This window comes from Ochotona princeps, chromosome 16, assembly GCF_030435755.1.
Source record: "Ochotona princeps isolate mOchPri1 chromosome 16, mOchPri1.hap1, whole genome shotgun sequence".
NCBI classification, from domain to species: domain Eukaryota; kingdom Metazoa; phylum Chordata; class Mammalia; order Lagomorpha; family Ochotonidae; genus Ochotona; species Ochotona princeps.
Window position 1 is genome coordinate 55,698,711 of NC_080847.1, and position 14,767 is coordinate 55,713,477.

Here is a 14,767-nt window from a genome sequence, read left to right on the forward strand (position 1 = left end):
GCACGTGTCCTGCTTTGTCTGTCCTGTCTGAGAGTCCTCCCCGCTTCCCTTCTCTCCCACCTGCCTTTCAGCCAGCAGTCCCTGAACATTCGCAGTGTGTCTGTCGCGGCTGTGTGCCCTTGGAGAGCAGCAGACAACAAAATAGACAGCTCTCTCTCCAGTTCGTTGCCTTAGCAATACTTATTGAACACAGTATATATTGCAAATTATGAGGGTTTACAAAAGGGTAAACCCTGGGGCCTGTGTTGGTGTACATACAGCAGGCTAAGCCACTGCCTGCAGTGCTGACCTCCCACATGGGCACCAGTTCAAGTCCCAGAGGTTCCAGTTTCTATCCAACTTACTGCTCATGCACCTTGGGAAGGCAGCAGAGGATGGCCCAAGTGCTTGGGCCCTTGTGCCCACGTGGGAGACCCAGTAGGAGCTCTTGCATTCTTGCTTTGGTCTGGCCCAGCCCTGGTCCTTGTGGTCACTAGGGAGCGACTCAGCAGGTGGAAGATGGCTTTCTTCACTATTCTGTTGTTCAAATACACGCATACACATACCTAACGAAAACAGCAAAATGCCACAGTCAGTGCAGAGGCCCTGAGCTGGGCAGGGACTGGCGGGTCAGGGGCCAGTGGAGAGGACGCAGGAGCGAGGGCATGGAAAGCCTGCCCTGCACAGGTGCAGAGAGGATGTCCGAGATGGGGGCAGCCTGTCGTGGAGGACGGGAGGACGGGAGGACGGGAGGATGGGAGGAGAGGCCGGGAGGCACATGCAGAGGCGAGGCCTGCCCTTGACCCTTGGCTCTGCTGTCCAGGGCATCAGCCCTGGTTGCCATGTCCACCACACACAGCCTCACACACACAGCTTTGCTCACCACGTCCTACTCCCAGCTGGCCTGTGACGTGAGGACTCGTGGTCCTCCCCGTGCAGGCCAGGAAGCTGTGGCCGCGTGGGGTCCTCCCTCCCTAGGCTTGTGCAACCTTGAGCAGCAACCATGATCCTGGACCCAGGCGGGCGAGGGCGCTTGGGATGCCCGCGAACAAAGGGCTGGATGGTGTAACGCATCCTGCTGGGAGGTGGGATTAGCCCACGCCTCTCCCATTGTGAAGGAAGGAGGAAAGGGCGGAGAGGGAGTCTGTGGGCGGCAGGAAGTGTAGGCTCAGTCTGTCTGGCGTCTTCCCATCAGGGGGCACCAGGGCAGGCGAAGGGTGATGGCATAGGAGGTGCCCAGGTGAAGTTGGGGCTCATGCATTGAGGGCACCTCAGCTCGGCAGGTGGATGATTTGCTTTTTGGCGGGGCAGTGGGGGGACTTGGCTGATGTCTACAGAGAACCAGCAGGGTGGAGATGCCAGGGTGGGTGAGGGTGTGCATGGGGAGGGGACTGGAAGGGAGGGAAGGCAGCAGGGGCTTGGTGGGAAGGGTGCATGCGGAGGGCCAGGTGCCCTGTGGTGGAAGAACAGGAGGCCATCCCAACCAACCTGGGAAAGAGTGGAGTGGAGCTATCAGCAGCATGTCGGAAGTATGGAAAACACATGAACAGCACCCTCTGAAGAGGCTGCACAGCGGGGAACTTGGGGTGACACAGGGTGGCAGTTCCGCATTCCCCAGGGGTAATGCGGTGGTTGGGATGTTACGGGAAGAAAAAGGAAACGTGCAGACAAGGGTCTCGCCCACTTTTCCCGGATGGATTATGTAAACATCATCACTAATATAAAAAAAAAAGAGGCTGTGGTCAGGGCGTGGGCTGCTGTGGTTCAGAGGCCAAACCCTTCCAGGTGAGGACAGATGGTGGGAGGGTGACTCCAGGGGTAGGAGGCCCAGCAGCTGGCCTCAGGGGCTCCTGTTTCCCAGTGTGACAGCTGCGGCCCACCCTGGCCTCCACCTGCTGTGGCCTGCTGCAGCACCACCGTGGTCCTCGCACAGGCTTCCTGGGATGACGGACCCTTCTGGGCGCACACCATGGGAAGAAACCAGCTGTAGCTGGAAGCGTCATGTGTCAGCAGCAAGTTAGGGCCCCGGCCCAGCCATCTGTCAGGTTCTGTTTGCTGAGGTGGGGGTTCTGCTTGCTGTCTTCCCTGTGGGTCTCCCGTCCACAGGATAGGGTGTACAATCCATGTCCCTGGACCCTCACTTCTGCTGCTGGGTCCTGAGGGGCATTTTTTCTTGTCCTGATCACATCCCACATCTCCCTTGCCTGCACTGTCAGCCCCGACAGGTGCACATGGTGAGGAGGCAGGTAGGTCAGAGGTCAGCACCTAGCCTCCACTACTTCTGTGGAAGCCACCCAGTTTACATCCACCACTCTGAGTATTCCCTGAGATGGCAAACGGCACTGTCCTCTCCGTGGTCGCTTGGGTCAAAAGCTGGTGGGCAGGGATGGTCCTGGACCCCTCCCTTGCTGTCTGCACCATTTGGGCAGTTCCTGTCCTCTGTTCCAAAGCAGGCAGTGGAGAACCTGCCCACTTACTTCCTCTGGGTCACCCTCATCTGAGTCACCCTTCTCTCACTTGTCTAGGTGCCCCGGCATCCAGACTGGCTTAGACGCTCCAACATTCCACCCTCCATCCTGTCAGCCCCAAGCCAAGTCCATGCTCCAGGCAGCCAACATCTCTCATGTTAAAACCTGCCAGCATCTCACCTGGGGCTTCCACTGCCGTGGCAACAAGGCCTAAGCCCCTGCAGGCGCAGTCCTGGCCAGTCTGTGTGCCTGGGCGTTGTCTGACAGCGAAGGCTCATCCTGCCTTGGGGTTCTGACTGTGACAGAACCCCCTGTGTGAGACAGCCTTCCCACCTGCCCATTCTTTTTTTTTTTTTTTTTCATTTTTTATTGTATTTTTTGACAACCTTTACGTAGTTAATTAGGGCATGAAGCTTCAAGGGCAACAGGAAAATGGATAAGACTATCATTTCTACACATTTTTTTTTCTATATCTGGGGTAAGGGGGAGGTAAAGGGAGAAGCCCCACCCAGTCTCCCACCCATCCCAGGTCCCCGATGTGGGGCATGCTCCGAGGGTCCTGCTCAAGTGGTTTTGATAGTTCAACAGTTATGAATTGCTGCCAATCTCGCCATTCCAAGCATGAAGAAATTGCTGCAGAATCCACTGGCTGACATAGTCCATCTTAGAGTCTCTGCCCAGCTCTTCACTGCCAACATATGGCTGGGGTAGTTGATTCAATTTGTTCTGTCCTCTGTCTTTTCATGGTTGGGCATCTGAGTCCGGCAGTTTGATTGAGGGGATCCCTAAAGAAACTTTGTCTGAGGTGAACCCAGAGCAGGTTCTTGTGTGTACTTGCAAGTACGGGGCCCGGTACAGTCCATTGCCTCAATCACCTGGTGGTTGTAATTGCTGAGTTGGTTCTGTTTCCAGCCCTGTCTTCCACTGGAACCAATGGGTGTTGCAGTCCAGCCTGGTTCTGCCCAGCACACACCCGGCCCTCCCATAAACCAGTGTGAGCTGCAGCCTAGTCGGAGCGACCCACAATAACCCCCACCAGGCCTGCCCCCTATCCTGGTTCCCGTGCTTGCCAGTATGTGCAGCAGACCGGTCCAGTCTGTCCCACCTCCCATTCAGCTCTCATACATGTCAATGGGCATTGAAGCCTCTTTCAACCCAGTCAGCTCCTCTATCCAGCCTGCACACACACTGTTGGGTGCCCTTCTGTCTAGCTACCCCTGCCCCTGTCCTGGTTTTCATGCTATCCAGCGGGAGTGGTAGCCCAAGAGGGAGGAGCCCACCATTTTCCTTCTACGCCACTCCCACTCCTGGATTATGCACTCTCCAGGTGGTTCTGCATTTTAGCTTGACAGAATTAGCTCCCACTGCCAGCTTCTGCCAGCGGATGCTGCGGCAAAGCCCCACCAACCCTCACTCTATTGTATGCTTGCACCAGGAGGAACAATCCACCCAGCCTGGCTTTTCCCTGATCTAGCGCACATGAGGCGCACAGGTGTTGTAGCCCTGCCCAGTCTGGTCTGCCCCCATCCCAGCTCACGCTCTCCAGTGGGAGTGACTGTCCAACAGGGGAGCCCCCCATAGTCCCCCTGCTGGCTCCGCCCCCTCCCTCCTGGTTTTTCACATGTGCTGTTGGGCGCTGTGGCCACATCCTGCACAGGTCACCTTACCTTGGCATTCCGTAATGTGCACTGGTTTTTGTCGCGACCGAACCTGGCCTGACCCACACTATTCTGGTGCTTGGATTCACCAGTGGGTGATGTGAACTGGTTCAGCCTGGTCTGCCCCCAACCCATGCCAAATGTATGCCAGTGGGAAGCTTTCCATGGCCTGTTCTGGGCTGTTTCCTATCATGCTTCTTGTGTTTACCTTCAGGAACTGTGTCCTGCCGGAGGAGTTGCCCAGGCTCCTCCATCAGAACCTCTCCCAGTGTCAGAATTTGCGCATACCAGTGGGTCCATGAGCCAGCCATACTCAGTTCACCTCCTGTCCTAGCAGGAACAGTGGCCTTTCCTGACTGGCCTTCAACCCAAACTGGTTCTTGCTGCTGGATGTTTCAGCCCAGCCATGGCTCGTCCGTACCCACATACAGCTCACACATGTCCTTGTTGTCACTGTTTTTTTTCATTCTCTCTCCATGGCACATATCACTGTTGGATATTCCTTGGGTTTTATTTACCCACTTAAAGAAAAAAGTTTTTTTTTTTTTTTTATTGGAAAGGCAGATTTACAGAGAGAAGGAGAAAGACCTTACATCCACTGGTTCACTCCCTAAGTGGCCGTAACAACTGAAGCTGGTCCCAAGGCTTGGGGCCGTCCTCTACTGCTTTCCCAGGTCACAGGCAGGGAGCTGGAAGGGAAGTGGAGCAACTGGGATCCTAACCTGTGACCATAGGGGCCGCCAGGGCTTTAGATGTAGGATAGTCTGTTAGGCTACGATGCCGGCTCCTACTCACTCCCTTTTTCACTCTTATTTCTGGTCTGTCTCCAACGACTTCAGTGTTGACAGGGTAGACACTGCCACCCACCTTACCCACATCTATGCCCCAACACAGTAAACGCTCCACAGACACAAGTGGAAGGAAGACATGTCTCTCACTTGGCCTGGATTCTTGTTTACTGCATCCATGACTCAGCCTCTGTGCCCAGCCGGGAGCCTGGCATGGGCCAGGGGTTACGGGAGAACACACTGAAGTGGCTGAGCGTACCCTGCACTGGACTCTCCCCAGGGTCTCTGTGTCCAAGGCCTCCACCTCTTTGGAGCAGACAACGGTCTGCAGTTATTTGGCGTTGGGGGAGCGTGCAGAGGTGGAGCACCAGGAAGGCCAGCTTCCCAAGTCTGGCCTCCAGACCCCTGTGCGAGAATGCTTTCTGCCCCCACGGGATGGGACGAGAGATTTCAGAGACCCAAGGTCATGTTCAGTAAGAATAGAAGGTCCCTGGTGTTTCTGTGGAGGCAGTGTCTGCCAAGGCCGAGGACCTGGACAGAGTCCAGCCTCGAGGATGACCAGGGCCCCTGCACAGCCACGGCACCTTATGTCTGCCAAGTCCCTCCCGCATTGCTGTGGGATGTACTAAGGCCATGTTACTCAGGCCTCTTCTCTCTGCAGAAGTGCCTCCAGTGGCCACTGGCCGGGTGGTAACCATCCCTCGCCATGTCCCCCCACTAACTTGGGGCGCAACAGCTCCTTGAGGGCACCTCCACGTGCATGGCAGCCCCCATGCCTCCCACGCTCCTTCCTCACCTCTGGGTCTTGGTGTCTACTGCACCACGCTCCACACATTTCCACTCTCCTGCTGTGCACGGCTCTCGGGGTGCTAGGGCCCTCTCCCTTACTCCCCCACACCACCCCCCAACCAGGAGCTGGTGGAGGGCAGGAACTGGCTCCGACTCAGCGCCATGCGGGCGGCTCCGGGAGGGCCAGGTGCTTGCTGTGTTAATGCAGGGATAAATCCTTGCTGTGCTTCCGCTCAAGGCCAAAGCCAGAGCTCCAGCTGCAGCCAGTCTGCCACCTGCTGCTGTTCCCTCTGGCAGGAGGCTCTTTTTGTCCATTCTGTGGAGGTCTTTGCTTGGGTCTGACTCCCTCCCGCGGACTCACCTTACCCACCCCACGTGGGACACGGACACTAGCGGGAGGCCAGGGAAAGACCTTGCTGGACGTCACAGCCACCGGCTGCACACGCGTGGTCACAGCGGCCCCTGGTGGCTGCAGCTGAGACCAGCACCTTGTTGTGCTCCTGAGTGGCCCCTTCCCAGGTGAGTGGCTCTGGTGAGCCCCTATGTACAGCCAGGAGTGTGAGCACCATTCATCTCCCCGAAGCTGTGCCCAAGGGCACATGGCTAGAGGGGCCGAGCGTGGCTTGGCACCAGGCTCTCGACTCCAGATTGGAAGTCTGCCCTGCCCAGGACAGGGGGAAGCTCCAACGAGTGAGAGTAACATACCTGCTAGCTTTTAGCAACCAAGTATTAAAAAACAGAAACAGGGCCTGGTTCATGTCCCACCAGCTCCACTTCCCTTCCAGCTCCCTGCCTGTGGCCTGGGAAAGCAGTCGAGGACGGCCCAAAGCCTTGGGACCCTGCACCCGTGTGGGAGACTCTGAGGAGGGTCCTGGCTTCGATCAGAGCCCAGCTCTGGCCGTTGCAGCCTCCTGGGGAGTGAACCAGCAGAATGGAGGATCTTTCTGGGAGACCCAGAAGAAGCTGGGTCCTGGCTGCTCAGCTTTTGACCCAGCTCCCTTGCTGATCCACCTGGGAAAGCAGCAGAAAACGGCCCAAGTGTCTGCCCTGCACCCACGTGGGAGACCCGATGGAGTCTCTCAGCCCCAGTTCCACAGCTGCGTAGCGTGTGAGACACACACCCACAACTAGAGCCCAGCTCCCCAACTTCCGCACGGTGCACAGTGCAAGGGCCAAGATTTGCTCCTTTCCCGACTTGCTGCTGCCGTGTGGCCCAGGGCATCACCCCAGCCACACGTCCATCCTGCATGAACCTTGACCGTCTAGCGCCCCCTGCAGACCACCGTCCTCACAGCAACTGGAAGCTGCACCTGCCCCCAGCACCAGCCCCTCCCATGAAGTGTCACCACGCTTAGAAGAAAACCCTTGTCCTTCTCACCCTCGTAAGGGTACGCTGGGACATGCCCTGGCTCCTGGGAAGGGCTGCCAGGGTCATGGCCACCCCTGGGCTCCCTTCTGCCCGGACAGTATTTCTCACCAGCTGACATAAAGACCATTCGCCTGTTATCTGTCTCTCCCAGCCCGTGGGTTTCGCTGCTTATTGCTAGTGCCTCGGGGCATGCCTGGCCCAGTGGAGGTGTTCAATCAACTGCTGTGGATTGAACAATTAACCTAACGCTTGTCCCACAGGGAGGCAGAGGCACTGGGCAATCTGCTCTGTGGCCAGGCTTATCAGGAAAAGTGAGCCCCACAGTGAGGCCGGCAACTGGGGAGGGCTGGGGAAGCTTCTAGAAGGTCCTTGGAGAATCGGGATGGGACACTGGGGAAAGGAGGGCCCAGAACCCAGCCTGGCCCAGTCCCTCAGGAGGGCCCTAGGACCAGGAGCCAGCCGTCCCAGCTCCCCAGGAGGGCCCTAGGACCAGGAGCCAGCCGTCCCAGCTCCCCAGGAGGGCCCTAGGACCAGAAGGCAGCCTGGCCCAGTCCCTCAGGAGGGCCCTAGGACCAGGAGCCAGCCGTCCCAGCTCCCCAGGAGGGCCCTAGGACCAGGAGCCAGCCGTCCCAGCTCCCCAGGAGGGCCCTAGGACCAGAAGGCAGCCTGGCCCAGCCCCTCAGGTTTCCTCCGGGAATCTGACAGCTGGGCCCTCATGGGAGGCCTCTGCTCCAGGGCTGAGCAGCTTGAGCTAACAGGTGCTGCGATGGGGACAGGGAGGGTGGGATGTGGGTGAGGGGCTCTGGTGCTATTTTCAGGGGACAAAGCGGACACTCAGAGAGGTTCTGTCGCAGTCCCAGGCCCATCTTGGGGCATTCTGATCGGACCCTCCTGCTTTCAGCATGGTCACCTCTCATGGCCATTTGCCCCTCAGGCAGTGGCCAGTGAGGTTATGGTGGGGCCGAGAGGACAGAGTGCACAGGTACACGCAGCACTGGAAGACAGCACCATGACAGGCACTGTGATTGACACCTGTCCATCAAGTCACGTGGCTTCCCTTCCCAGGGAATGGGAAACATCGGGTCCCCAGGACTCAAGGACTCAGCATCAGGTGAGCCAGCCCGGGAGCGGCCCTCCTCCTCTCGGGTGCACACGTCTAGTTCCTGTCCCTCCCCAAACCCTCCCAAGTCCAGTTGGGAGACTGGGGCAAGGGTTACACTGGTTTATTCACAGCATCAGTGATGTGGGACCCCCTTTCCCAGCCCCAGTTCCGGGCAGCGTCACTAGAAGGTGGGGATGGGTGCAGAGGCGGGGACGCCCTCCTGACCCCCATCGCCACCCTGCGGCCTCGCCGGCGGTGCCCCCTCCTCGTCCAGTCCCCGGCGACCCTTGCCGATGGCCAGGCGGGGCCGGCCTCGGTTCAGGCCGTCCAGGAGGGCGCAGGCCTGGCAGAGCGCGTGGCTGGCCAGGGCCCCGCAGCGGGAGCAGGTGCCGGGGGGTGGGGGCCGCGCGGCCGGGGCCAGTGAGAGGCGCTCGGCCGAGTGCACGAGGTCCAGCACCACCGACGGCCGCGCCGTCTCCAGCAGCTTGAGCAGGTCGCGGGCGTGGCCCCGGAAGGCCTCGGGCGCGTACACACACTCCTCGGAGAAGTAGTCCAGGCGACGGAAGTGCGCGTACAGCACCACCTCTTTCTGCGAGGCAAATTGCAGGGGGCGGCAGCGTGGCAGGGCACCCCCCTCGCCCGGGGAGCCCAGCCCCCCGCCCCGGGCCAGCCGCCCCACATCACCCCGCAGGAAGTTCATCAGCACGGTCTCCGCCATGTCGTCCGCGTTGTGGCCTGTGGAGAGAGAGAGGGGCAAGGCCAGGTGAGGTGGGGCGTCCCGCCCCCGCCCCCCGGGGGCTGTGGGGCAGCCAGGACCCGGACATCTGGAGCAGGTGGAAGCTGGATTCACTCGGGGCTCTTGAGGCCCCGCGGTGTCACCTTAAGCGGGAGTGAGCAGCCAGGTGGAAGCTGAAGGTGGACGCGCTAAGGGACCACAGCACCCCGCCCCCCGCGCTCTCTCCCACTGCAAGAGCCTGTGTCCCCATCCTGGGAAGCCAGGGGTGAGGCTGGTTATTGGGCTTACAGGACTTAGGGTGCCAGTCAGCAAGATGGGGCGAGTAACCGGGTCTCCCCTCCTCCCTGCCCCGACCTCAGTGTGACCCGAGGGGCCTTGCATGGGAAGGTCAAAATTAGAGCCGTGAGGGCAGAGTCCAGGCCAGAGGGATGCCGGCGGAGGAGGCATCCCCGGCCATTGCCCTGGCTTTGAAGACGGAGGACGGGGCTGTGAGCAAGCCATGCCAGCCACCCTGGGAGGCTGGGCAAGGCTCCTGCAGCTGGACTTCAGCCGTGCCAGCTCCAGATGTTAGCCCAGCAAGACCCTCACCAGAGTTCTCACCCCCGGCAGCGCACGATAACCCATCTGTGTCACTAGAAGTGGCGAAATACGCAAGAAATACGCCAAGAACCTGTCACCCCAGTAACAGGACCGGTTCTCACCGGGTGACCCCGCCGACGACACAGAATGGCAAGGTATCCTTGTTGCTGTCTGTCTAGAAAGCCCACGGGGTGTGTGTGTGTGTGCCCCACCATGGCATGCAAACCGACTCTCATCCAGTGCTTTCCTGTCCCGTTCTGTCCGAGCCTGCCTCTGTGGATCGCAGCTGAGCGGGACGTGGGTCCCGGCCGAGGGAGACGTGGCCCCACACTTGGCGATGCTTGAAGGCATTTGGGGTTGGCACCAGAGGGACTGGTGGAGAGTCAGAATGTACTGCTGTGTACAGAGCAGCTCCTGAGCGAGTTTTCTGTGGCCGGGGCTGCGGTCTGAGACAGCCCCGTCAGAGGCCAAGGGCCCAGGTCTGCTCTAATTCAGCACAGCTTTCCAAGCAGCCGTCCAGCTCCATGACCTCGGGCCCCTGCAGCCCCAGTCAAGGTTTACCGTCTGACAGTCGGCTGAGTCAGAAACAGCGTTACTCAACGGGAGGCGACACGCACGCCACACCTGCCGACTGCCAACCCATGTCAGGGTGTGATGAGCACACAGGGTAATTAGCACACAGGGCCTCCAAAAAACAGAGCGTATCAACAAAGGGGAAAAGAAAACAAAAAACCCAAGTTGAGGATTTTTTTCTGGACATCTTCCTTCGTTTTACGATTTTAATTAGTAAGTGATTCTGCGAGGGGCATTTTCAGAGCGGCCGTCCCTGGGTGTTCCAACCCTAGGCTGAAACAGCACAGGCGTGTAGGAGAGACTTTATGTGTGATCTGTTACCATGCTACCCATGCCCGCTCTTCCAATGGGCATTGGTCGTGAGGTCGGTGCTGTAAACGTGGTTGTTTGAAGCAAGAGAAACAGAAGCAGAGAGGTTAGGAACTGCCACGTGGCCGCAGTCTGGGACCTGGCGTGTGGCAGCCAGCCTCTGTTGAAGGAATGGGCGAGAGCCAGAGACTTACAGACGTCCTTCTCAGAGGAAGAGGCCCTTCAAAAGCAAAAGGGACGAGCCAGAGATATTTTTTTCCCGAGGTGGAGCTGGGTTCTAAAACGTGGACCTTGAAGGTTGTAAACGACTTCCTTTGCGGACCTCCGGAGCTCAGGACGGTGGTCGGCTCCCAGGCTCCGAGCCGCCCGCCCGGCCCCATCCTCCCCCAGCCTCCTGAACCGTCAGGGATGTCCACTCCGAAGGTGGAGCATGCGCAAGGTCTCCTTTTTCACCTCTTGGGCCCGTGCCCTGCCTCCACTGCAGGCCCCACCTGCCCCACCCCCTCAAGCATGCGCCCCGTCCCTCCCTGCAGCATCCGCGCTCACCTGTCACGATGTGCGTGGCTCCCACGAGGCGAGCTCCTTCCTCGAGCGCCCTGCGCCGCAGCACCCCGCAGAAGGTGCAGCAGGAGCGGCTGCGGCCGGTGCCCGCAGTGCTGCGGGCCACGGCGTCCATGGTCCAGCCCCCAAAGAGATCCGCGTAGGCCACGATGGTGAGCGGCAGCTCCCAGCGCGCGGCCTGGCGCTGCACGGCCGCCAGCGCCGCGTCCCGGTAGCCCCCGATGCCCTCGTCCACGGCCACGAGGTGCAGAGAGATGTCCAGGCGCGGGGCGAGTGCGCGCAGCACATGAGCGAGCACGGTGGAGTCCTTGCCTCCCGAGGCGCCCACGGCCACCACGGCGCCCGGCGGCAGCAGGTGGCCCGCAAGCACCGTGTGCAGCACCTCGGCCTCAAAGGTGGAGCAGAAACAGGCGCCACACAGCGCCTGGCCCGAGCTGGGGCGTCGGAGGGCAGCGCGGGCCTCATGGCACGAGGCGCACCGTGGGGCAGGCATGGCGGCGGGGATCGGCCTCTGTGGGACACGGAGAGAAGACACGTGGGAGGGGGACATGGAGGTGAAGGGTAGCCACCCCATCATAGCTCTGCTCAGAGGGACAAGGGCCAGCCCAGGCTCCAGAGCTGTCCAGGGCGCATGGGGCCCGCGCTGAAGACAGAGGGAGGCTGGGGGACCGAGTGGAAGGACGGACTGGGTTTGAGGGGGCGGGACACCGCCTGTAGGATATGACAGCAGAGGCACTGCGTCCGCCAGGGACACGGAGGCCGCTGGACTCCACCTCTACAGCGACTGCCTGGGGTTGCACCTGCCGGGGTGTGGTCTCCGGGATTCTGCTCAACCCTGTTCTGCTGTCCCCCAAGCTCCTACGGCCTCGGGAAGCCGGGGACCAGCTCACACTGGACCCCTTCCTGTGCCTGAGACCCCAGCCCCGCCTGGACTTCCTCGCTGGCCTCCCCGCGCCCCTCACTGTTGATGGCACCTGCTGGCCAGTTGGGGCCTGTCCAGAACTGTCCCACACTCCCATGGACCTGCCTCACCTGGTCCTTAGGGGGCGTGTGAGGCCGCTTTTTTCTCCCTGACCTCCCCTTCTCTCTTCTTCAGCTGCATGGTGGAACACCCAGGGACCACTCCTGCTGGAGGGGTGTCCCCTCGGCCTAAAGGGCACCTCTGCTGTGGAGTCCAGCAAGTGGCCCTCGGGCCTCCCTCATCGGCGGTGACCAGGGGGCACACCTGTCAGTCACGGCCGGCCCATCTCTCCCTCCACGAGGGGTGCCCACACCCCGTCACTCTCCTTGTGCCCACAAGGGGCACACACAACTCCACACCTCAGAGGCCTGTTCTCTGCCTCTTGCCACCTGTCTCGCCGCTGCAGTCAGGGCGGGACACAAGCCCAGCTAAGCTCATCTCTCACTCCACCGAACCCAGAGCTGGCCAGTGCTGGCCAGAGATGCGGCTCTCTGACCAGCAGGGAGACTCTGGGTCCAGGGTGGGGACTTTCAGGTGTCTGCTGGGGGTGACAGGTGGGTGCTGAGCACAGAAGGGGTCCAATCTGACTTTGGTTTGGAAAAGGATTCTCTTGGGGATGGCATGGTGGCTTACTGAGTTAAACCTCCACTTGCAAGCAAAACCATCCCACATGGGCGCCGGTTCTAATCCCGGAAGCTCTACTTCCCATCCAGCTCATTGCTTGTGACCTGGGAAAGCGGTGGAGGATGGCCCAAAGTCTTGGGACCCTGCACCCATGTGGGAGACCCAGAAGAAGCTCCTGGCTTTAGACAGGTTCAGCTCCAGCCACTGGAGCCACTTGGGCAGTGATCCAGTGGATGGAAGACCTCCCCTCCATCTCTCTCGCTGGAAGTCTTTCAAGTAAACACATCTTTGAAAACCTAACTAAGAAGGGTTCTGGCGGCTGCACTGGGAGGAAGACTTCAGAAGCCAGGAGGCCAGTGAGTGCGCTGTGACTGGGCTTGGTCAAGCGGTGGAGGCCTGAGCATCCGGGCAGACGGTGGGCACCGGGCAGCGGGTCTCCCTGCAAGCCTGCGGGGTCCTAGGGACGCCTGGAGGCCTCAGGGCAGCTGGTCTCCCTGCGGGGTCCTAGGGACGCCTGGAGGCCTCAGGGCAGCTGGTCTCCCTGCAAGCCTGCGGGGGTCCCTCGGTGGGGTCAGGCGCCTCCCCTGCAGCCCTGACCCCGACCCTCAGCCGTCACAGCCCCAAGGAAGACCCCCAGCCTTCCCACATGGCGCCAGCCCGAGGGGCTCAGGTGCTGGTCGCACTCACCTGCGCTCCAGGCAGCGGCGGCGCCTGCCACGCGGAAGCCCGGCACGGAAGTGGCCCCGGGACTACGACTCCCAGAATGCCTGCTGCCGGAAGCACGGGTCTGCGGGATCCTGTTAGGCCTACAACTCCCAGCAGTCCTTGCAGCTCCATTTCGGACGCGTGTTGAAGTTTCCTAGGCGCGGGCAGTGATGCCAAGGCAACGCGCCGGCCCGTGCTCTAATTTCCTGGCCTTACGGACCTTCTCATGAGTTTTCCAGGCGATGATCCAGGATTGGTGGCGTGTGACAAGGGGAGACCGTGCAGGGCCGGGGTGTGAGAGGGCCTTGCAGGATTCGCGGCTGTGCCTGCATGCTTACAGGTCCGCATTGCGAGGGACGAGGGCTGAACACAGAACCCCCGGCGGCAGGTGCACCCTGCATCCCACTGCTCAGACTCGGGGTCCTGGACCAGGGGGAGCTGCACGGCAGGTGGGAGACCCGCAGACACCGCAGGTCGCGACTCCAAGGTCTTCCCCATCTCCAAAGTCTGTCCCTTGTCCCCTGGCATGGCTAGTGCCAGAGCTCACCTCGGCCCTGTGAGTTCGGAAAGTTGGAAATTGCAAGGCGGAGGCTTGCCTCTGAGCAGTGAGAGTGTTTGTTACAAAGCTTCCTGTTTGCTACACAGTTCCCGGAGTGATGCTTTGTAACAACCCGCTGTGAGAACCCTGAATTTGCAGTTGCTGCTGTTCAGGTTGCAACCACCAGGTGACAGTCACAGCCCTACAGGTGCCAGGTGCCCGCAAGTCCAGAGGACTTTTAATATTGTTTACAAAGTTGAGGGGGCACACACGCCTACGTGGGCCTATGATTAGGGAGAGGCATGGAGGAAGGTGGGTGGGATTAATATGTCAGGTTTTTTTTCTCCTGTGTCCACAGAGGGGGCTACTCCTTGTTGTCAAACTACATCAGAACCTGGGGATGGGGGGTAGTCGTTTGATGAAACTTTAGGTTCTCCGATGTGGGGAAGTAAGCGTTCCTGAGGTGTTACTGGAGTGGTTTTGATAGTTCTGAGAGATCATCAGGCTTCATTGCTGCAGGGTTGAGACAATCTTTCCAAGGTCTGTTGGCTGAGCAAGTCCACGTTAGTGTCTCCCCAGGCCCAGGAACATGCTGCGAAGCTTGGCCAGGAGAGTGGTCCCAGCTGTGCTGCCTTCCGTCTTCTGGCTGTCATGTTCCCCCGTGTGCATCTGGGCGTGCTACCCACTGCACAGCAACAAGGAGGCCCGGTCCCGTACATGCACCCTAAGGTCATGCCACATATATTATGATTTTGCCTGTGGCTGGGGTTCCAGTTCAGCAGTCTAGTTGGAGAGTCTCCCAAGGAACCTCACCTGGGGTGACCTCAGACATGACTCTTATGTGTGCCAGCCAGTGCAGGGTCAGGTTCCCAAGAGGCCTGCCCGCAGCCATGGCTTCCACACGTGCCTACGTGTGCTGTGGCTTAGCCCAGTTAATCCTGCATCCCAGCACACCCATGGGTGCTGAGCTTAGCTCAGCCTGACACGCTCCAGACCTAATCCACGTGTATGCTGATGTGTGCTGCTGC

The 14,767-nt window shown here is 60.0% G+C and overlaps 1 protein-coding gene across 2 annotated transcripts; it reads right to left on the reverse strand.

The window, feature by feature from the left end:
- Positions 1–8,259: 8,259 nt before the first annotated feature.
- On the reverse strand, positions 8,260–13,238 carry CTU1 (cytosolic thiouridylase subunit 1). 2 transcript variants are annotated; one of them, XM_058674209.1, is made up of 3 exons: positions 13,184–13,238; positions 10,897–11,422; positions 8,260–8,888 (listed from the first exon to the last, which is right to left on the reverse strand). In XM_058674209.1, the coding sequence occupies exons 2-3, from the start codon at positions 11,402–11,404 to the stop codon at positions 8,335–8,337; spliced, it is 1,062 nt and encodes a 353-aa protein (XP_058530192.1). In that variant the 5' UTR covers positions 11,405–11,422; positions 13,184–13,238; the 3' UTR covers positions 8,260–8,334. The 2 variants fall into 2 exon arrangements, with proteins under 2 accessions (XP_058530192.1, XP_004597197.2); XM_004597140.2 differs by lacking the exon at positions 13,184–13,238 and having other exon boundaries at positions 10,897–11,469.
- Between the last annotated feature and the right edge of the window lie 1,529 nt (positions 13,239–14,767).